Source organism: Epinephelus moara, chromosome 4 (assembly GCF_006386435.1).
Source record: "Epinephelus moara isolate mb chromosome 4, YSFRI_EMoa_1.0, whole genome shotgun sequence".
NCBI lineage: Eukaryota > Metazoa > Chordata > Actinopteri > Perciformes > Serranidae > Epinephelus > Epinephelus moara.
The window spans coordinates 16758487-16781916 of record NC_065509.1 but is presented as its reverse complement, the minus strand read 5'-3'; the positions used below and the strand labels follow the sequence as shown (position 1 = coordinate 16781916).

The 23430-nt window shown below is 41.1% G+C and overlaps 1 protein-coding gene across 1 annotated transcript; it reads left to right on the top strand.

Moving 5' to 3' along the window:
* The first annotated feature begins 968 nt into the window (after nucleotides 1–968).
* tspan17 (tetraspanin 17) lies at nucleotides 969–20353 on the top strand. The gene is made up of 8 exons (XM_050041904.1): nucleotides 969–1544; nucleotides 8947–8997; nucleotides 10838–10984; nucleotides 12664–12834; nucleotides 13355–13480; nucleotides 15186–15233; nucleotides 16918–17034; nucleotides 17309–20353. The coding sequence occupies exons 1-8, from the start codon at nucleotides 1458–1460 to the stop codon at nucleotides 17372–17374; spliced, it is 813 nt and encodes a 270-aa protein (XP_049897861.1). The 5' UTR covers nucleotides 969–1457; the 3' UTR covers nucleotides 17375–20353.
* Nucleotides 20354–23430: the final 3077 nt, after the last annotated feature.

The window sequence follows — 23430 nt, the reverse complement described above, 5'->3', positions numbered from 1 at the left end:
TTCAAATGAGGCGACACAGTGTGAACTGTTTGTCGACATGCAGCTGTTTTTCAAAATAAGCGGACACACATTTTGTATATCCTCTAATGGCCTCTATTTTTGTCAAGAATTAATCATAGCAGGGAAATTACATGCAATTTGAAGATACAATTTCACTTTAGTATCCCCTTAACAAAGTAAGGATGAATGATTTTTTTCATTGCAGTGATTTTAACATGCCACAGCAGCAGGGAATGAATCATGTTATCATTGACACCTGTGCTTTTCCTGCTTTGACAAGTCGAAATGTCTGTCACTCCTATGCTTTCCCAGTGTCTACATTAATCATAGATACAGTAATCTTTCATTTCCAGTCACAGTATGATGAGCATGTGCACAGACTCCTGCTGACCTGAACGCTCACTTATTACATCCCATGTGATTCTGGCGCAGACACTTTGTTTACGGAAAAGAGGTGATATCCGGGTGTTAGATATCACACATACTCAACTCAAAAAGTGAAAGGCTTGCAAGAGAGCTGCAAATAAGGTGGCATATAGTCAGCAGCTGTACAGTAGGTTTGGGAGTTTATATTCATAAACTGAGCAGCTTCCTTTTTACGACTCCTCTGTCTCTCTTGTTTTTGCACGGATTTGTGATGGACTATAAGATAAAGAATAGTAATATATTGATAAATAGAGCTGATTTGCAGCTGTAGGGAAGCCTGTGAGCTGTGTAATTAAAATACTGTTGTTGATCATTTTCTGTTTTGCATGGATTAAATCATAAACCTTTGCAATCCCAGCTGCACCTGTGCATATATTAACCTGAAACTCAGCGTTTACTTTCTTTGCTCAATTTATGGGAGTAAAATTAGGATGTTTTTATCTATTCCTGCTTCTGCTGTCCACCCAGTGAAAAGTGAAAGTCTCCATTAGGACACAAGAGGCCGCTCTTGAGGTGAAAAGGGCGAAAGCCAGCGCAGTGGTTTCCTCGTTTGACAGCAGGGGCTTGTTTTACAGCACAAAACAACAAGGATGAAGATTTCATGGGACGATGCGGCAACAGACATGATCGAGGAGACGTTAAGCTGAAAGGCCATCAGCTTTATCTCTATCTCCGGCTGTGCGCTACGAAACAAACGCCAGGCAACTTGAATATCGACTGAACTGCAGATGAATGTCTGTGCCTTAACTGCCCCTGCATTTGTTGTTGTTAGCCGCTAATGCTAACCGTAGAAGTTCCGAGCTAGCTGGCCTAGCGTGCTAATGGTTAAAGCGAGGAAACGATAATTAGCCGCATATGTTTGATTTACTTAACGCTGTCCCGGCGAGTATGCTCGGCGTTTGGTAGCCGATGGAGCCAGCCAACCTCGGCTTCAGTAGTTCAAGAACTGCAGCTTTGGCTGAGCTTTTAAAGTACCAACCGTAGTAGTTACCTAGTTAGCTTACCAGTTAGCCACCACTACCCCTGGAAGAATGAGTAGAAAACACCATCATTTTAAAGGAGCCGAAGTCAGTTGCTGTGTGAAATACTTCCTATTTGGATTCAACATTTTATTCTGGGTGAGTATATACAGTTTTTGTGTCATTTACCTGTCGATACTGTAAGAAAAATAACGCTAATCCTGCCAACTGAAAGTCTCATTAAATATACAGGGAAAAGTTAGCTTAACGTTAGCACCGTTGGTGTTGGCGAATGTGAACTCAAATGATCTCTGGGGTCTCAGTAATACGATCTTTGAGGCTACTATAAAGGGATTAAATTGGTTTATCTCCTGCCATGTGTTGTTGTTTGTGCTCTAATGTAATTGTTGTTTATATGTGGCAACTTGCGTAACAGATTAGCTTGTTTACTTGACTGAGGAAGTCACTAATTAATGTTTGGCGTGGGGAAAGTAGTCAGGTGTGCTTTAAGTCTTTGAAATATTCTTGTAAGGGCTTTAAAACATAAGCAAACCACTTATTCTCAAGTATTTTTCTTTACTGAGCAGTAGGCAGCTGTAAGTTTTCCTTTCAAGACACTCTGTAAATGTTCTCTGGTTGTGAGAGGTGAGTAGTGATGGTTTGGTTGGAGGAGACACACTGCCATAGACAAAAGCTGGGCAGATGTTAGTTTCTCTCCCTGCTCTGACTTGGCAGTGATGATTGGTACCATTGTGGTAAAGTTTGAGAAATGACACAAGTCTCATCTGTATTGTTAGGCCAGTGGCAAGTGAGCCCACAATCTCCCTCACAATGCCCCCCCTCCATATTTATTTCTCCTCAGTCTGAAAAGTTCCTCTGTTGAGCCTCCTTCACCCCTCCCTCCTCACCCGTCTGCACTGCGTCTGTGTGCCTGGTGTATTATAAAGTCTGTGGGTGAAGGAATGGCGTGTCTGTGTGCCCCAGAGGGTCTTCCCACACACTGTTGGAAGGAAAAGGCCACACGGGTCTGAATACCACCCAGCCCTCCTCTTTTCAAGCACCCCCTTTTCACTCCCTCCACCACTATAGTGCTCGGGCTCTGTGGGACAGCATTGTTTCGCTCGCTCACACACCCACTAACGCACAAAGAGGAATAATGATAACAAAGACTTGAGGGGGGAGGACCGGGTGTGATTCTGTGTTTTCTCCCCTCGTATGCTTGTTCTGACGGACTCATCTGGCACATGGGATCCACATGCAACAGGATCTCTTCATATTTCTTCTCCTTTCATCACCACCTCTTCTTTCCTAAACACTCCCCTTCAAGATGTAGGAGTGTCACAATCTCTGTAATTTTTTTGTGTGAAGCTGTGGTGATATGAACTGCCAAACATGTCACAAGTCAGAGCTTTTTTTAAAGAGCAATGCACAAATCCATTTTACAATTGGCCTCACAAATGAAAAAGTTCTCAGTAATTCAATTGGACTGAGCAATCAACCGGGAAATATTGAGTCATAGGGCTGTAGTGTTGTGTCTGACTCATATTGTGTTCTTTCAGACTGTTTTGACACTGAGGCCAAGCTAACAGTCCTGTGTCTGCGCTCTCTGCGAAACTGTAGAACAAGTTCCAGCTCGCTGGCTGTTTCCTTTAATAATCACTTGAAGATGTTCTCCCCTTGTCTCTGCGCTGCGAAACAGGATTTGACAGACAAGCTAGTGCATTGCTGAAATAGAGAGAGATGGGGTTTATTCTCCACAAATCAACCCATTTGTCTTTCCCATAGTGATCTTGTCAGGCTTGAAAACACTGCTTAAATTGAGACAGAATGCTTGTAAGACCCTAAATTTTGTGAACAAAATAGAGCAGTAAAGCCCAGTGCCTTCCTTTCTGTGTGAATTCCTCCAGCGCCCAGGCTTGCAGCTGTTGACAGCGAGACGCTCTCACCCAAGAACAACATACCTTCTCTCGTCCTCACAATAGACAAATTCCTCACATTCACCTAATTAATCATATTTTCTGCCTGAGCTGCTGAAATGTTTGGAAGCTCTGCATGCTGTAATTAAGAGCTTGTTAAGCTGTTACCAAGTTGCTGAGTTGGTTGGCTGCAGGCTGTGTGGTATTAGCCAGCTGCAGCCAAAAGTGTCTAAAATGAACGCTGGGTTATCACCTCACAGGTGGACAGCTGTAAAGAAGCGTGAATGCGGCCATTTGAGGACACATCACTCAAGCTACATTTAGAGATAGACAGGGGCTCATGTTCCCACATGCTGTGTACACATGCATCTCTGATGTCGTTCAGAGAAAGCATAGTTGACATTGCCTCTGCACGTAGTAGAGCTGAAATAATAAGTTAATTAATCGATTAGTCATTCGACAAATTAATCATGTAAGTTGTTTTTCAGTCAAAAATGCTAAATGTGCTGGTTCCAGTTTCTTTTATCTGAGCATTTGATGCTTTTCGTTTACTTATGGGAATAATTGTTAGTTGCACGCCTACTGTATAACATGCTAAACCTCCTGAATGCAGTTGATGTCTGTATCCAAGACAACGCACCAAATAACAGCTATTTTTCCTCTTTTCTAGTCTTATGTCTGAGGACACATGTGTATGTTTTTCAGTTCAGTAGTGTTCACCCTTTGCCACAGATAAAATCAAATGTGAACAAGGAGGCAAAGTCCGCTCACAGGGAACTTTTCTTTTCTGATTCATTTTGATTTCTGTTCTGATACTCCATGTCAAGTGCAGTCTTATTTGGGTCTATACTATGTGTGGATATATCTGGATACAAGATAAAAGCTTTGAACAGGACCTAACCTTCCCTCCCTCCTCCCTCCTAAAGCCTCAGCCTCGAGTGACCCTAGTCAAGTCCAGATGCATTTTGGCAATGCAGCTTGTTTTAGTTTCATGCTGTTGTAATAAATCAGCCAGATTGATAGATTTATTTTGTGGTATCAAGTGTAGAATGCAAAATATGTGGAAGCTTCACATCATCTTTCCCCTGCTGGCAGTGCTGCTGATATCATATCATCAAGAATGGCTGTGTTCACACCGTTGGCCAAATTAGAGATTCAGCTTATTAGGGAGTCAACGAAAGGGCAGTCACACTCGAGTAAATCTATACCCCGTGTATTTGTGTGTGTCCAGGCAGCGTGGAGCTTGGTTTGTCTGCTAGTTAGTTGAGGTTAATGGGATCAGCTGGGCTTAGGGAGGCATCTTCTCAAGTGTTGATAATCTCTCAGTCCACATGGAGAGGAGGCCCTCGCTCTGGGACACACACATCTTGCAGCAGCACTTGACAGTGGGATAACCTGAACAGCCCGATTTGAATAACGAGGCAGTTTCGGGGACATCGAGTTCTGGACTTTGTTTATTTGCTCAGTGATAAAAGCACATAGATTAGATAGAATGATAAAAATGAACAGAAGAAAGTCAAACAAATTACTCACTACAGCAGGTGAGATTTAAAGAAACAAATCCTTAGGGGGGTTTAAAGCATCTTGTCACTAAATAAACAGAAGCAATGAAGTATGAACTAAGCAAGAACAAACAAAGACGCAGCACTGTGCTTGGATTTATTGCTTAATTGCCGAGAGATACAAAGCAGACAAATGTGAGTCTCGTGTAAAATTAGCATCTTATGTTTCATTTTCTCTTTCATCTTATTCAAGTAACCACCACTGACTATCTGGAGGACATTTTAGTCTCAGGGTAGCATTGACAGAGTTTAGCACAGGTGGTGTGGTTCAATGCCACCGACTGACCTGAATTTGACTCTGGCTGCTCACACTGTGGGAAAAGTTGGATAAAAGGAAATAACGCAAGCACTGCACAAAGGCAGGTTCAGTTCGGTTTCAATGTACTCATTCAGTCAAATTCTACTTCAATCCAAACCTCATTGTCCCATGAGGGAAGTTTGGTTTGCAGATAGGGCTTTAAAAAGGCACATAATACAGAATATACTTAGATGTTGAATAGTGTGTTAGGCTTACACAGTAACAGACTTTTCACAACACAGCCTAGTGATGCTTGAAGGGAACAGTAGTCTCTTTTAGTGTGTGATCAAAAAGTAAAGACATTTTGCTTAAATTGACTACATTTTAATCGTGACTTTGATGTCATATTGTGATCAGAATGCTGTCAGTCATTGAGTATTTTTTAAGTAAAATTAATGAAACTATTCAGAAATAGCGGCAGACATAGTAAACCAAAATGACAGGGTACCAGGCATGATACTGCCGTAGCTGTCTCCATTAATGCTGCCTTCAAGGTCGCCTCAAGCTCTAGCAGGGGGAAATGCAACTTGACGTGCATTGAGGTATTTTTGACCGGAAATAATAACAAAATTGGCCATATAATAGAAGAATTTTTCTGATGTCTGGCTGGTGTTTTATTTTAGAAGCACCAGAGTGAAAAAAGATTTTTTTTTCTGTCTGCTTTGTTGGATAGTTCACAGTAGGGAGCAGGAAGGAGAGATGGAAAAAGAGACTTTGATGCGCCCATACTGAAGCACCAGGGTATTTTGCTATTGATGATTTGCAATTAGCCATAAGTAGTTGTGTGTATTATTTTAGATGCCCATACTTTACACACAATACTGCATAATAACTTCCATGATACATGTCATCAGTCAGTTTGGGTTCTCTGCACTTTGTCCTCTATATGTTGCATGTCTACAGCTGTGGTATCACCAGAAATGTCTGCCTCCCTCACATTATATGGATACTTAATCCAAGCCATTCTTAATGATCTTTTGCTCCTTATGGCAACTATAAATGTGTCCCAAGCGTGACAATGTTAGATATTAATCATGGTTACGGAAATGCGAGCTTTCATGTGAGACAGAGATAACACATCAAACTTTCATCATCTCTTCTTGATTTCCTGTTAAGGGCAGCGTTGTGCAAATGGGACACAAAGAACTTGTCAGTGGGCAGACATTTACTAGAAAATGTTTTTTTCCCTTGTTATGCTGCAGTAAGCAAAATTAGTACAACACCCTCAGTAGGATTGCAGCAGATCCTCATTTTAACACTTCATATCTGATGTTGGGAGTGGCATTATGCAGTTCATATAACAGTCATGTTGAGTAATAACTTGGCACCAAGTGTTCAAAATTCAAGCCATTTTGTTGCCCATTTGAGGGCGACTTACTGGTAATGAACTCTGAAAATTTGAAAATCTAAGTGCTGCTTTAATGCAGTTTCGATTTTGGACTCTACGTCTCACTTGGAAAGAAGGTGCAAGTTCAGTTTAGCCTTTAGGTGCTCTTATGGACACTCTGTTGGGGGCTAATTCCTTAGAAGGTTCCAGGCCCTGAATTTGAATGAAGGCAGAAAGAGAAATTGTAGCCAAGAACTTTTTATATAACACGTACAGGTGTCATGTTGTGCTGTCTTACTGTGATTGACAACGCTTGAGGTAATGACATCCAGACATGATTTTTTTTTCATTTGAAGATAAAGTAAAACTATTGCGTGTGCTGCCTAGTGCTCCCAACTGAAATGTTACCAAATACAACTTAAGCTTGTTGCATATCGTACATACTGCAACATGAATGTTCTCATTCATTGTTGGTACTTAAACTTATGAAAAGTAAAGCACTCACTGCACGTAACCGTGAGCCAGGAGGCTGTGATCATGTGACCTATGCACAGCAGGCTGTTCTCCATCATTTGAAAGACATTTAGAAGAAAGTCAGATGGTGTAGTGTAAAAAAGGGAAGAAGTCTGTGTAGGGAGGAAGTTCGTGGTGGTGGACAGATCAAACAAACGCAAGACGTTGACTCAAGAGATAATTTAATTTGTGTACATCATGTCACATCGTCACATAAGTACATAACTTGACAACACCAAATGTGGCAGAAACACAAAAACAACACAATACCTCCAAGATTAACATGCAGAAGTGTTTTTCATAATAATGTTGGCTTACCCAAAGAGACATACCAAAATACTAATTGCTGAATCTGAATCCCTGTCAATGCCAAATTAAATTGTGTATTTACATTTTGATATAATAGAGAATAAATTTACCATTGTCCTGAATGTACATAGATTCCTTCAATAACAACGTCTGTCTTAAGCTAGTGTCAGTGTGTCAAAATGTCAATATATACCACCTCTAATGTTCACAGTGTAGAATCAAAGAGTGCCTGCAACATTTAAATATTTTCTTTAAACATTAAAATAGTTAAATAATGTTATATAATTATCCGTGATTAAGCTTTCACAACCAGTAATTATCCTCAATATCTAGAGGACTGCTCTATAATATTATACTTTAGATCGAGTTGCGTAATAGTAGTTTCCCTGCTATAAGGTGAGAGTTGTTTTCTCCGTCTCGTTTCTTTGCACTCTCCGTTTAATCTACGTGGATTATTTAGAGTCAGAGGCTAAATGGTTTAATTCTCCCACTCTGTCAGTCTAATCTCCCCTACCTGATCTCCACATGCTTACCTTGACTCTTCCCTCATGTCTCTTTCCAGCTGAAGCCACCACACCCTTCACTACAACCAGTTACATAACAACCAGGCAAACCGTGCAGCTGCCCTTCACAGTCACGGTGTGTTGCTTGGCATACCGTCACATTGTTGGTCTTGTTATGCGCCCTGACGGATTGCCATCAGTTTACCTGCTACCCCCGATTTAATCAGCTTCCCAACAATATGATTTAATCCAATTTCAATGGAGCTATTATATTTCAGGCTCTGCCGTTATAGTGTGCCTCAGTTAAGTTGATTACCATCCCAAATCTCTTAGGAATGACATTTTGTGGCAGCTAAGCAGTTGATTAGACAATAACATTATATGGGTAGAACCACATTACCAGGAAATGGGTGATTGTTACTGAATGCTTTCTGATTAGTATTATCTTGAAGTCTTACTATTGTTTTTGAATTTTTTTACATAGGGTGGTCCAGTACCACCAGTATCACCTGGTGCTTTTCAAAGTCCCCCTGCATTCATCCATCCTTCACTGGGATGGGAGGCTAATGCCAAAGGGATTTTCCTTAACTCTCAGGATATCAGATCCTGCAGCCTCTCAAGCGGCTCAGTGCAATGACTCTAACCTGCTATAATCTACAGATGTAATGATTGTTCTGTCTATAGTAGGTTAAGACATCTTAGCAGAAGTTGGTTTTGTTTAAAGTTTCTGAAAGCCAATTTTCTCAATTAGCTTCTGTATATAAGTGATGGGTTCCACATGAACACACCGTTGTATGCATGTTTTAGAGGATTGTGTGTTGACTGTGCTCTTGTAGCGTGTTGGATGTGGGTGAGGCTGTTGGAAAAAGGTGATGTCATGGATTACTATGGATCTATCAGAGACAATTGTTGGGTTGTTTGCGTATGTTGCCAGGGAGACACCACTGTACATCAAATGTGATCAACCACACCCACGCAGTCCTGATAGACAGTTGTTTTGTCACTAAGCATGTTTTTTTTCTATCTTTAATACTGGTTGATGCTTATTAAGTCTCAGATCTTTGATTTCGTCAACGTTTCACTGCTGCTCTCCGTCTGACAGTAATTCCTCTTCTGTGTGCTTTGTTTTACAGTTACTAGGAGCCGCATTCTTGGGCATAGGCCTGTGGGCATGGGCGGAGAAGGTAAGTATAAACACATGCACGCAAACACGCACTGCCGAAGTAAAACGTAATTGCCTCAACAGCATAGCTAAAATTCTTCTCCATATTCCGGCGGGAATAAGCTGGAAATACAATTTGCAGGAGGGAGTTTAGATGAAAACAGGGCTTTTGAGAGAAGTGGCGTGGAAAATAAAGGCACTATTCCTGTAATGCTTTGTAGCACTTAAAGGCATGCTACTCTATAATGGTTCTGGTAAACATGCCATGGTCGTCTCAGGAAATGATTTATGTTGCTGCATCTTAAGTGTGATTTGTGACTGTTGAAGTGTTGTGCAGCCGATATGTTTTTCCAATAGTTGCAGAGTTGAACAGAAGCTAGTGAAAGGCACAGCTACAAACAAGGAGCCATAAGGCCAAAATTATGAACTCATTTGACTCATAGCCACCGGGAGTTCAATGCTTTTGCAAAGGTGTCACAGAATAAGTGCATCAAATTAGCATGGAAACTGGTTACTGTTTATTTTCCACAGTATACCAGCTACAAACTTCAGGTGCTCCCAATAACCTCTCATGTGCAGTGGATCATGGCCACATTCAAAACTTCCAATTGAGTTAACAGTCAATTTGTTCATTAATTAGCTAGAAATTGTACCAGTCTGTTCAGTAAATGCTGCACCAGCGTGGAAGCATGTACTGATTAGTAACGTCTGGTCATGAACTCTGCGCAAATAGGCCTGCAACGGAGTACCTTGGTGGAACGGCGTGAATAATTTAAAGGGATTAGGCCGCATGATGAATAGCGGGTACTGCAAAGGCATAATGGTGAGTTTGGGTCTCAGTGACTAAGATGATTAGTTTCTAGACTGCTGCGTTCAGCCAGACTACACTGTTTCTGGGCTTCATGCTTAAATTCAAATGAAGGCACTTTGTTCTGCATGAGTGCCATAAAAACACAAGAATGCAGTTATGCCTCTGTCCTATAGCTGTCCCTAAGCTCAGTGCAGTGGGAGCTTAACTTAAGCAGTATGAGATTTCAGCTTCTTGGGCTTTAGCTGCAAGTGTTTGACATGTGCACTATATGTGAGAGGCAGAAAGAATGTCAGAACTGAGAGCAGGTGCCCTCATTTACAGACCTTGGTGGCACCTCTTTCAAGATGGGTGAGAAATACAGAAAGAGGTGTTGAGAGATCATGCATGAAACAGAACTGGCATTATGTTGAAGGGTTTTTTTCTCACAAGCTGCAGCCTCCTCCTTATGTGCTGCTGTGTGACATTTACTCATCTCACAGTGAGCCCACTCTTAGGCGTCAGGGTGTCATTTCTGTTTGTCAATGCGAGGCATAATGCAGACCAGAGACTGACAGGAAAACATGTCGGACACACTACGGCCTCGGGGCTGTGAGGGCAGGATGCGCGGAGAGGAAGGACAGATGTGTTTGTGAATGTTTGCTCTGAACTGTGCCTCTTATGGTAAAAGGTGCTTGTTTCACAGACAGAAAATCTGCTGGAGTGAAATTGTGTTGTAGATAAATTGATAAAAAATTAAAAAAAACCTCGGGGGATTTGTTATTTTGTTTAGAAAGCAACACACTTGATAGATACTGTTCTTATCAAATAACAGTATTTCTGCTGTGCTTCTGCATCTCTGAACAGGGCAACCCCAGCTGGCCTCTTGGCATTAGTTAAATTCTCCTCCATTTCTCTTTGATATCACAATCTCTTTTCAAGGTTAACTACGTGTTTTTGTTGAGAGAGGACTTTTGCTGGGACCTTGTAATAGAGATAGTAAGGTTTGATTTTTTTGAAGTATTACAGTCAGAATTTTAACAGCGTTCTTTTGTCTTTTTTTCTTTACCCTCAGGGCGTGCTGTCCAATCTGTCATCCATCACAGACCTAGGGGGCTTCGACCCCGTGTGGCTCTTCATCGTCGTAGGAGGGGTCATGTTCATCCTGGGCTTTGCCGGCTGCATTGGAGCGCTCAGAGAGAACACCTCCCTGCTTAAATTTGTAAGCCATCTCCCAACTTCCTGAGCACAGACACCATTTCAGCCACTTCACACCCCTTTAAATTCTGCAGTTCACACCAGAGCTGAGGCTGTCACTGCAGCAGGTGTCACTTTGACTCATCCGAGCCAAATGCTATGGTTGGTTGCATGGCACCAATACGCGTTATCTCATCACAAAACCAAGTTCTGTTTCATTAGAAACACTGATCCGTGCCTCATAAGTTACCAAAACATTTTATCTCTGTCAAAATAATATTTTCCTCACCACCACTTCTTGGTTTTGTCTTTTGATCTGAAAAAAAATCTCAGGGCCCTATTTATATGATCTATAGCACATAGTCTAAAGTGCACGGCACAGGTTCATTTAGAACATGTCCAACTCCACTTTGCTAATTAAACATTGCATAATCTTGGCGCGAAGTAAGGTGCAAGGAGCAAAGGTGTTGTATTTAGTCCTTTAATTAATCATTTTAACCAAACAGAGTATCAACTCCCGTTCCCCTTAACAACCAGGTATGCCTGCCCCTGGTGTGTTCGGCAAATTGGAGAAGCAAGCGGTTTCCTGCTAAGAGTAATGCAGTAAGAGCAGAAATGTTTCTGCAGTAAACAATGCTGGGACATTTAAGCAGCAAAACTAAAAACTGTAGTTCGCTTCTGAAATAATCCACAAAGGTAGACTTCTCCTCATGCATAAATGCACACACAACTTTCTTAATGTGGAGTCACACAGCCGCTCTGCAGCTCTGCTCTGGTCTTTGCTATGTTCACATTTCAGAGAACAATTAATTATTGTTTTCCTCATTAATGATGTATTATTTCACTCACCCGCAGCCCATCTGCACATCCCTGTGTGAGTAACAAACAGTGTGCAAGTGTTGTGTACTGGCCTATGAAGGCACATCTTACTATCTCAGTAACATGCCCTTTAAATAGCAGGAAAATACTGCACCATTGATTTTTACACCAGGTTTTTGTTGATCAGTGGTGCAATGCCTTCCTGCTACCTCAGAATAGCCACACCTTGTTTTAAAACCTACATGCCAATGGGAGCACAGATGGGTGCAACTTGCACAACGTGGGTGCCGGCTGTGAAAATAACAACTGCATCTGCATCAATCTGAAACTAGTGATGATAGTAGCCCTGTGCCCTAATAAATATTCAGAAGCCCAAAGCCATGACACCACAATTTTGGGAGTTTTGTTTGGGCTCAGCTATATTGATAACTGCACGTGACTGACGGAGACAAACCTGCCTTGTTGCTGGCTGCGATTCTGAGTAGCTATTAACTCCAGCCGATGTCCATTAGCAGCAGTAAGTCAGGCGTCAGAGCGAGGAGCTAATGTGGCTTTTGTGCATTTATCATCAGCCCAGTCTCCTCCTACATTTACTGTAAAGGGATGATATAACGGCACCTTTGGGACTGCGGTCTTTGTTGCCACACTCACTCAGCAAGTCAGGAGAGGCCTTACAACCAGACCTGCACAAGGACATTACATCAGTGACATTGTCCTTTTAATTATAAAAATAATGCTAGAAATAATATTGCTAGAGTTCTGATCCTTTAGAAAACAGGATTCTCTTTGATTCTCTTTGACACACCCAGATTCCCCGATTGAAGTGACAGATTTATTGTTTTCTGCTTGTGTGTTTATTGTTTGTGTATGTCATGTACTTTCCAGTTTTCTGTGTTCCTGGGTTTGATCTTCTTCTTGGAGCTGACTGCGGGGATCCTCGCCTTTGTCTTTAAGGACTGGATCAAAGACCAGCTCAACTTTTTCATCAACAATAATGTCAAGGCCTACCGTGATGACATCGACTTGCAGAATCTCATTGACTTTGCCCAGGAATATGTGAGTCCATACCTACTGACTGAAATTCTATGTCACTTACAGTAAAAACTCCAACTTCCTTCAAACAGCTCATGTTTCCTGGCTGGAATAAGTCACTCCCTTGTCTAGAAATTTTATTGTTTATATGAGTTTCAAAGCTGATCTTAAATCAGCTCAGTTCTGGGCAGAGAGGAGACTGAGTCAGCCAATGCAGTTGTGGCGTAAATCTCATGATTAATGTGATTGTATTTCCCTCAAATGATTATCCAATTATATGAATGAGACAGTGGAGATAATTGGCTCCCGTGTGTAAACACTGGGCTCTGTGATGACGTACTGTAAAGGCGATTAGATCCACTGTTGTGTCGCCACTTGTGTCTCACTATCTGTGGTTGCTACCAGCCACAGTAAGCTGGCTACCCACCCACGCTGACCTGAGCGTGGCTCTGAAGAGCTGTTTCAAGACCAGATCACAGAAAATAAATCTGTCCATTAACCAGAGCTGGCTGCTTGATCTCTGCCTGTTGTTGCTGTGTCTCAGTGGTCATGCTGTGGAGCTCACGGGCCCGACGACTGGAACCTAAACATCTACTTCAACTGCACTGAGCTGAACCCCAGTAGGGAGCGCTGTGGAGTCCCGTTCTCCTGCTGTGTCAAAGACCCTGCAGTGAGTCATTCAATCATAATAATGCATGATTATTTGTATGTCATGGTTTGAATTCATTATCTAGTATTGAGCTGTACCTAAAAGTCAAGCAACAGAAAATTCAATTGCAAATATCTTGATAACTGAATAAAGGTTTTGGTCATTTTTTAAAGCAAAAATGTCATTTTCTGGTTTCAGCTCTGAAACGTTAAGATTTGATGCTTTTGTAATATATATGAAACTATGCTAATTAGGAATGTGACAATGTATTGAATTTTGCAATATCACAATAAAAAAAATGTCTCAGTGCCATCGTGGAACTGTGACAAAAGCCCCGTTTCCACCGAGCAGTACGGCGTGGTTCAGTTCAGCCTGGTATGCTTTTTTTCTGTTTCCACTGAAAAGTTGTGCATAGTACCAATAGAACCGTTTGTACAGTCCCCATTTTCGGCACCCCTTCTTTTGGGGTATCTCGCATACAGATATGGTACTAAGAGGTGGAGCAGTGAACACTGCAGTTCGTTGATTGGTCAGTAGCAGGCAGGCCAAGTTGTGGCTTCACTTAAGTTTTATACATTAGTAGACTGTAACTATAAAATGAAAGGATGTTTTGCTGCCTCTTCCAGCAGCTGGAGTTGGAGAAAAAAATAACTTAATTCACTGGGCCGACCGCCGGCAACTTGTAAGGTGGAGCGTTTACTTGTAATGTTACTCAATGCACGAAGGCAGAGCGCTGTTCCTGTGCTCTACAGCAAACTAAACCCCTGAGCTTGTCTGAGAAGGACTAAATGCGCAAACCCACTAATTTTAAGTATTCCATGGAGAGAGACTCTCACTGCAGCCTGTTTCATTTTGTTCTGAAAATGTCGACATGCAACCTCGTTCTGTGGACGATAAACAAGGTGCAGACTTCCCTCCATGTCAGGGGTAATGAGGAAATACAGTGAGTGCTGGACGGAGCAGTGAGTGACGCCAACCCCGCCCACATTTAAGGGTACTATTTGCAGTGGAAATGCTAGGGTCTAGGCACCATGTCTGAAGGGTTACTTTTCGTTCCAAAATGTTCTACTTCTGCTCCTTGTTCAATAAACAGTATTGTTTTTTAACAGCAGTGGGCACAGTTTTTAACAGCAGTGGGCACTCATATTAGTTGAGAAGACAACTCCTGTGCATGCAAGCCAAGCACTGATAACTGGCGTCTTCACAGAGACAGGCTCAGACCCAATAAAAAAATGGTTAATGAAGTAGATGAATGTGGCAGACAACGACAAATTGAATAGTTTATATGAAGAAAAAAAAATGCTGTACAAGGACATTTTTTCAAGTCATCAGTTTTCTTAGTTTTTTAATATTGTGATAAATATATCATGAACTTTTTATTGTGATACTATTGAACTGCAAGTTTTTGAATATCTACTGAATATCTTTTGGACTTGTTAGACAAAGCCATTAATCACGAAAATAATCTGCAGATTAACTGATAATGAAAGTTGGGGTAGCTACTAGAAAATAGTTGAAAAAGGACAAGATAGAGTACTAAAGAATGTGTTTGACTTTTGAATTAAAGTGACTCAGATATATAGCCATTATTCTGGAGTTACTCTCCGAAACAGTCAGTTCTTTCTTTATTTCTTGTCACTCAGAGTTAAAATCAGTCATTCAGCATCTCAGACACAGCAACCAGTCGCTGGAATGGTGAGCTCACATCTTTGTGTTTGTCTTTCAGGAGGATGTCATCAACACGCAGTGTGGTTATGATGTTCGGCTTCAAGGGGTTTGTATCTCTTTATAAATCTCTACCACGTTCTATATACTTGACCCTATATTTATTCAACTTCACTCTCCAGTTATTTTCTTGTCATGACCTCACTCTCTGAAAATGTATGTTTTAACTTTCTCAAATAAATCTATATAATTTAAAAAGTCTAATAATATTATAGCAGTTTAACAGAGCCAGTTCTTACTCACAGTACAGTCAGTGGCAGTAGTGGAGCATGATTTGCAGGCAGTGCCAGCGTTTCAGCTTAAAATGACGGTGGAGCTGCTGAGTGGAATTACTCCTGAGGGCGAGTTGATGGACAGGCTGCAAACCTGTTTGACTGAAACGATCTAAGCAGTTGGGGAGGGTGGAATGGCAATCAGGTTCATTTGTATTGGGCTTGATTGCTTGACTCACCCCCTGAGTAAAAATGGATTAATGGTTTAAATAAACTACTGAATGGAGCCAATTGCATTTAGATTTTATAGCATCTTTATTTAACCTTCTTGATTGAAAAGTTCCTTTTTTAATAGCACACAAAATGTGCACCCAGAAACAGTCGGCCAACGCAGCAGACACAGGGACTGTGTAGGGTTAAGTTGTACACAGGCTCCTCTTTCGTGCTTCTTGCCTTAATAACAGATTGTTCTTCTAACAGGGATAATTAGGCTCCAGTTATAGCCTAGAGAGCAGCCTTACTACACTCTGTAATTGGCGACTCAGTGGGTTATGCCAGTCCGTTCCCTTTTCCTCTGTGTGTGGGTGTGGTGGTTACAACTCACTGCACTGCAGTCAGAAAGATTGCTGTTGCTAGGCGCACTGCAATACAGTGAACCACCTGCCACTGAGTTGGTATGAATTAATTTTCTCTGTGTGCTCTTCTGCTCACGCCCTGGCCATTGACACTGTGCTGAAACCATCAGTGATGTGCAGTAAGTTCCTGTGCAGCTTGTTTATGGAGTGCAGGCTGAGGAAGAGGAAGAGCAGGAGACATGGGGAGGACAGCAGCACAGAAAAGGCAGAGGGCTGAAATAGCTTCAGAGGAAGTTCACAGCCAGAACAACATAGTGTTTCCTGCTTTTTTATTGGCCGCCAAGGGACTCCCTTTACCTCCCATTGGTCGGGAGCTAGCTTTCAGGTTTTGCAAGAGAACAAAGGGTTCGCCTGGTTGACTTGTCATGAAGAGCAACAAAGAGAGCATTGTATAGGCTCCTGTTCACACCCATTCTCACTCCCCCATTTGAGCGTCTTTGCAGCTCTAAATTACACCTTTTTATGTCTATCTCTGAATAGAGCGTGTTCATCATCATGTGAATCAGAAAACACAAACAGCCATCTGTCCGGCAGCAGGAAACAACCTCTGCCTGTTTGCTCAATCCTGACAGGGTCCTCCGAGAAACTGAATACACCGCCTTGATATTTTCTATGATGTCCAGACACTGACACGTTGTAATCTAAGAGTGACTCAGCTATCAGTATCTCCCTGTGCCCTCCTCGGAAGCACAGGAGTCAGTGGGCAAAATGCTATCTGTTCTACTTGTTTTGTTCAGCATTAGTCATAGGTCAGAGTTCTGATGTGTGTTTAAATCCTGCTAAAGGCCAATGTCCTCCCTGAGAGCTGCTCATTTGAATGTGATTTTAAAAAACAATTTATTCACTTTTAATTTTAATTTACTCCTAATCTGTCATTTTTTAATAGGACCTGGACCGGCAGAAATATATCTACACTAAGGGCTGTGTGGGACAGTTTGAGAAGTGGCTTCAGGACAACCTGATTATTGTAGCTGGAATCTTTGTTGGTATTGCACTTTTACAGGTGAGAGGTTCTTTTTTGTGGATCAGTTTCCTTGCAAACATTTACATGATGAAACCGAGTGCATTTGAAATGAAGTGTTTACCTAAAACTAACAATATGTCTGGCTTCTTAGTTTGTATCATCACTGCCATCTGGTGGTGGCAGCCGGTAACATCAAGTAAACCCCTGCAATACAGCAGTCTGCTCTGTTTAAAAAAACCTGTAACATGCTGTATCTGGGGTTTTTTTCTCTAAGTATTACTTGACCTAACGTCCTGTGTGATTTCATCCTTAGATTTTTGGTATCTGCCTCGCTCAAAACCTCGTGAGCGACGTCAAAGCTGTCAAAGCCAACTGGTGACAGGAGAGGTGATGTGAGGGAGCCCTGCCCCGCCCCTCAAGCCCAGCCAGGTCAACGCAGCACACAAAGAGTCCCGTCCAGCTAAAGATGGAGAGCCGAGAAACCTTCTGTCTACTTTGCCATTGAGCTAAGCAGCACATACGCACTCTCACACTTGCATACATGCAGACACAAAGAGTTTACTTCCCTGTTTGTATGTGACACTTGAATGGGGAGATGAATATCCCACACAAACCAAACAGTCAAAACTTTGTTTACCACTCATCTGGGATTTTAACCCAAATATACAGAGGACGGTCCTGCCTACTACATAGTTAGATTTTTTTTTTCTGTTTCCTCTGATTCTGTTCTGTGGACGTGTATTTCTGGGGCGCAGTTGCACAAGGACTCCTGACAGCTGGGAGATTGGAAGCCATGGATGAAGCGTAAAAACAAAAACAATAGCAAAGGGACAATAAAGTCTCTTTTTTTAGGTCAAGCGTCACATTGTCACAGAGCCTCTGCCCACTCAGTGAGGGGTTGAACATCTTCTACAAAACAGCCTGTTTTTAACGTGCTTGTCCCCACTTCCTGCTGTAGGGAATTGTGGGCGGCTGGCCGGGCCGGCCAACAAACACATGGATTCCCTCTGCGTGTCATTTCTTCTCTCTCCATCGTGACCTTTTATGACCACTGAAAAGACTTTGAACACTGGCTGGTCAAGTCTGCAACTTCATATTAATTCAGGAGATTTAAATTCTTACTCAAAATGTAAAAAAAAAAAAGTGCCATTAATTTCCGGTGATATTTTTGTCTCCTTCCTGTTCTCTACATGGAATTTCTGCACCCCGCCCCACAGTACCTCAGGGCATGGCCGAAAATGTACGAGTTCTGCCACCGGTTAAAAGCATATCTATTTTTTTCCATCCATGTCTGTTGAATTTAAATAGACTAACTTAATGCAGAAAACACTGACAGTTCCTCGAAAGTCGCCCTGTCCTGTTAGCCCTGCAGTGATTGTATTATCCGTAGATTTACTGAAGGATGTTGTATTGTATTATATGGAATGACCTGGTGTGGTTAGGATCGTAGTTCTATGCTATACAGGGACAAAGGGTTTATGATAGCTGAGATTGTTGTTTATCTCTGAGCATCCCTCAGGCACATGGGATTGCTGGTTTGGGGCCTTTTTTACTTGACCTATGTTACCACATTTGTCTTACATTTTGTCCTTTTACATATTGAAAATGAGAATATTTGTCTGTTTAAAGATGTCCTCTATTCATCCTTTATTTCCTGTCCTTTCATAGACACAGATTTTTAATCTGGGTTCATTGTTTGACTTCACCAGGCACCTGTTTTACCTCCGACCCATCAGTCAGCTGAGAAATAGCAGTTTATTGTTGATGTTGTTAGCAGTCCAAATGGAGACCAAATAATATCAGCTGGCCACAAGCTAACTGCCAAGGTTTTGTCTGGCTATAATTGTGATTTTATTAGGAATGCCAAGAATAACAAAAAGCATTTCTACATAGCCAAAATGTGAATTTATTGTCCCTTTTATGTGGGGAAAGTGCCAGTTGTAATGAGAAGTCAAACAAAAATTAAAAACAATGTTACAGTATCACTTTTATCTTTAATTCAATGTTGTGTCTTTTGTTTGGACTGGTTTTTAAATAGAATAGTAAAAACATGCTGTTACCTTTTTGATATTAGCAACAGCCTCAATATAACATGAATGCTGCTTTAACGTTGTCTAGATTTATTGATATGTAGTACAATAACCAAGCTAACAACACATGAAAGCATTTGGACTATTTGCCATGTTGTTTTTGTTTCCAGGCTTCTGATGATTTGTTCTTTTCTCAAGTTTACAATTTGTACTCAGCTTATTTTGCTCATTATAAAAAGAAAGAGACTCTTGGATCACAGCATTAAGTCATCCTCACAGCATTTCATCTTCGTCCATCATCCTGACAGAATGTAGTTTCTGATATGACTGGGTTCACTTGATATTTTTCTGTCTGCATTTAACCACTACAGTTGTTTCTGGTTGTAGCAGTATCACTCAGATACACAGCGCAGGCCTGAATGTGGGTGGGGCTTACTGGACAACACACAGGCTCATATCCAGACACACTCGGCAAACATGTTTTGTACAGCAAACCTTTTCCTGCTTCCCCGAGTCTGTCTGTAGAAAAAAAATATATATAAAATAAAATAATATATATATATATATATATATATATATATATATATACATATATATTTATGTTCAGTAACAGCACGTTATGATGCCGTGCTGTGCTCGACATGTCGCATGTCGCTTTCGCCCACGCGCTCCCTCTTCAGAACCCTACCTGATCCGACTGCACCTGCTTCAGAGCCTGTCATTTTGATGTATTTTTACACGCAGGGCTCGTTTGGCAAAAAAAAGAAGAGCAACACAAGACAAAACAACAATCATTTGGATTTCGATGTCATGAATGCGGGAGTAGAATAGATCCAGAAGAGCACGATGCATCTGTACTGGAGTGACTGAAGTGAGTCTTAATGACTTCTCTCAGTTGAAATAGATGAGTTTCCATAGGAGACGCTCATTCATCTGAGCGCTTAAGGTGTAATCAGTTGAGTAAGAGCCTCAAGCAATCTGAGAGAACAGACTTTTTTCCTCCTCCTTCAGATCAAATATAGAAACATTTACATGATAAAACACAACTTGCAGCTCTTGTAAATTCTCACCCAAAGTTGCCACATTTGCCTGATGTGACATGATTTCTCTCTGTTCTTCTAAATATGTGTGTGGGCCTCTTTGATTTCACTAACTGTTGTGAATCAATCTGTCCCACTCGGGTCTAGAAGATCAGGATGAAACCAGTGTTTATTTTCCCTCACTACCTTTCTAGTTTAATCTTTTGAAAAGTGGGTTGAAGCAGATAATGTGTGATTAATTAGTTCAACAAATCTTTGAAGTGTTTTCATTTTTTTTTTTTTCTAAAATCACCCTTAATTAGAAGTGTTTTCTCAGGGTCTTAGACGCCCCTTCTCCTCATAAAAAAAAAAATCCCTTTGCTTATGCATGTGAGAAGATTCTGTTGTACATGATAAAATGGTGGGCTGCTGCGTTTTGAGTGATGCTGAGGATCTGGCTGAAGGCAGATGGAGGCCACGGGTGTCAGTTCTGCTGCAGTACAGAGCTGCAGCTCTTAAACAAAAAGCACTCCTGCTCTCTCTCTCGCTCTGCAGCCACCGCCGTGTCTGGATGGATATGCCAATAATCAGACAGTCACCTTGGTAATAAGGACAATAATGCCACAATAATGGGTTGTAGCAGTGTGGCTTTAATATGCAGACACTACAGAGGTGACTTTCTGGAGTATGTTTGTTTTAACAGCTTTGTGTAATTCTGGTTTTTTGTATTCCTTTAATGTAGGGGAAAAGGGGGAGGGAGAAAACAATGCTAATTATGCTTTGTCCTTTATCATAATGGCCTTGCATTATGAAACACCCTCTTAATTTCTCTGCTTTCCCTGTGGGCAGTTAAATCATTCCCGAGGAGGAGCCTTATGCATACCATGAATGTACAAGTCTGTATCAGCATGGACCTACTGCTCCACGCTCAGTCAGAAATTCTCGTTACACTTATGCATCGCAATGCACAAGACAAGTGAAGCTTAGGAATGTGAAATAAAGGGTTATGTTTTTAGATGTTATTCTAGTTTTTACATTTTTCAATTTGTTTTTGCGAGCGTGAAAGCAGATGAGCATTCCATTTCTTCTGTTTCCAGGCGTGTGTGCAGACCTTATATGCAATCAAAAACAATTTAAATCATCAGAAACAAGCGGTTAAGCAATGTCTCGGTTCTCAATCTCTCCCCAGTAGCTGTAAACAATGTGGATGATTTCTGTGTATCATTGAAATCATCACAAGTATCCAGGTTTTGTTCTTTATTGGTATGAAACTTCATTTGCTGCATATGCATTTATGAATAATTTGACTGAACTTTTTAAAAAGATCCTTTATGCATATAAATACAAAGTGAGTGTCACTGTCAGTCAGATAATCTATGCTTTCAAAGCTTTGAAGTCTGCTCATGTCCTGAGGCATTTTCTGTTGATATTTCTCACAAAAGTGAGCAGCACACCAGATGTTCACAAGTCTTACCTCATCGTGTGCTAACGCCAGTCCCATCAGAGCACACCGAAAAATAATTGACATGTTTGTGAGCATATTAACAGCAATATCACAGTTGTCAGACATTTCCATACCTGGTTATCAGGACGTCTGATCAAGACACAAGTGTGACCCAGCCGGAACGAAAAAGCATTTTAAGTTGCAGATGGGTTTTACAGTTGAGGAAGACGGATACGGTTGTTAGTAAATCTTTTAGTCACACACAAACCACTATGAATATCTCTTTGTTCAGCTCAGTAACAAGAATATTTTTCATCGACAGTCTTTAGTTGTGTCTTGACCACAGCACAGTACACCAAACAAAATGTTATCTGTCCATTCTCTCAGTTTAGACCTGTCTACTCTGGTGGGGAGCCTTGTAAAAAAATGTTATATATGAAAACTGTGGGACATGGTCTGTTACACTGTATATTGTGTTAAAATATGCCTCTTTCATATATTAAAGGATTTATGATAACAGAGGAGTGTTGTGTTTTTTAATCTAACCATGGACAGTAAGTATAATTACTCATGTGCTGTACTTACAGTTTTGGTACTTCATACTTTCTACTTCTACTATTACACTCGCTATGTTACTGATTATTTTGCACACTTTTTATATGACCAGCTCATGAAATAAGATTTTGTTATAGGCCAAGTGCTGCCTCAAATGCTGCCTTGATATGTTAATGCGTCAGTTCTTAAACACAATTTTTCTGAAAATACTTTTTAAAGATTTTGTTTACAGGATATTTGCTTGTTATAGAATATTTTCCACTGGTATTCTGGCTGTTACTGAATATCTAAATACTCGTGCCACTACTAAACTCTGAGGAAAGAGGTGAAGCAACTAAATGCTGGTAGACCCTGACTACAAATGAAGAATAAATGCCACACCAGTTATCCAATTTACACTGGAATGCTGTTTTTAAGGTTTTCTATGATTAGAAATGTTTTAATTTACTATATGATTGATGAGTCAGCCAATAGAGGGAGACAAATAGTGAATGTGAACTCAGACACTAACACACTTCTGCTGTGACTTCATCTTTTAAACCTGTAGGGCAGCAAAAAAAAAAAAAAATGCAATAACTGCTTAAAAGAAAGAAAGGAAATAAGTGTGTGTATTATACCATTGCCATTAGTGGCTTTTGGAGAGCAGCTCGAAGCTACACAGATCCATTCAGTTACCAGCTATTGCAGCTCTGCCTTGATGTCGAGATCAAAGAGAATAAGTCTTCGACAAAATTAATCCATCAACTTCAGAGACCGGTGACATTGTCTTTTACCATGTATCTCTGAGAGAAGACACTCCAGCTGGATGCACAAACTGGAGCCGTTTCCTTGACAATGACCGAATGGCTTAATGGACACAAGCTTCAGTGGTCTTATAGCCTTTTATGTTATAGTTTCTGGCCACAGGGAACAGCAGTGAACGATCATTTGTAAACCTAGCCATCCTTGAAAATTCATAAAGGTAGTGTCGTACCTGTTTACATAAAGCAAGCGACTTCATGGCCGCAAGGACAGCTACTGCAGCTGAGATTCCTCCTTTTTGATTTGATTTAGAGCAGCAGCTACCATGAGCAGGATCTGTCCAGTATATATGACTGGCCTTGTGTTGTTATCTGCACAGGAAACATCATGTTCGGTTGGTGGCAACAATCCACTTCAGTGCATCCAGTCAGTCGTTCATCATTCAAAACCAGACTGTTTACTATTATCTTAAGGATACAGTTAAATGATATCACTGCTACATCAAGGCTCCATTCCCCTTTATAAATGTTTAAGTTGTAAAATGTAGTCACCCCATTATATCTCAGATCTGCGATGCTACACTGGACTCAGCTGCTGCAGCTTCCCTTCACTGTATTCTGCTTCGAGCAGTACGAGTCTACTACTA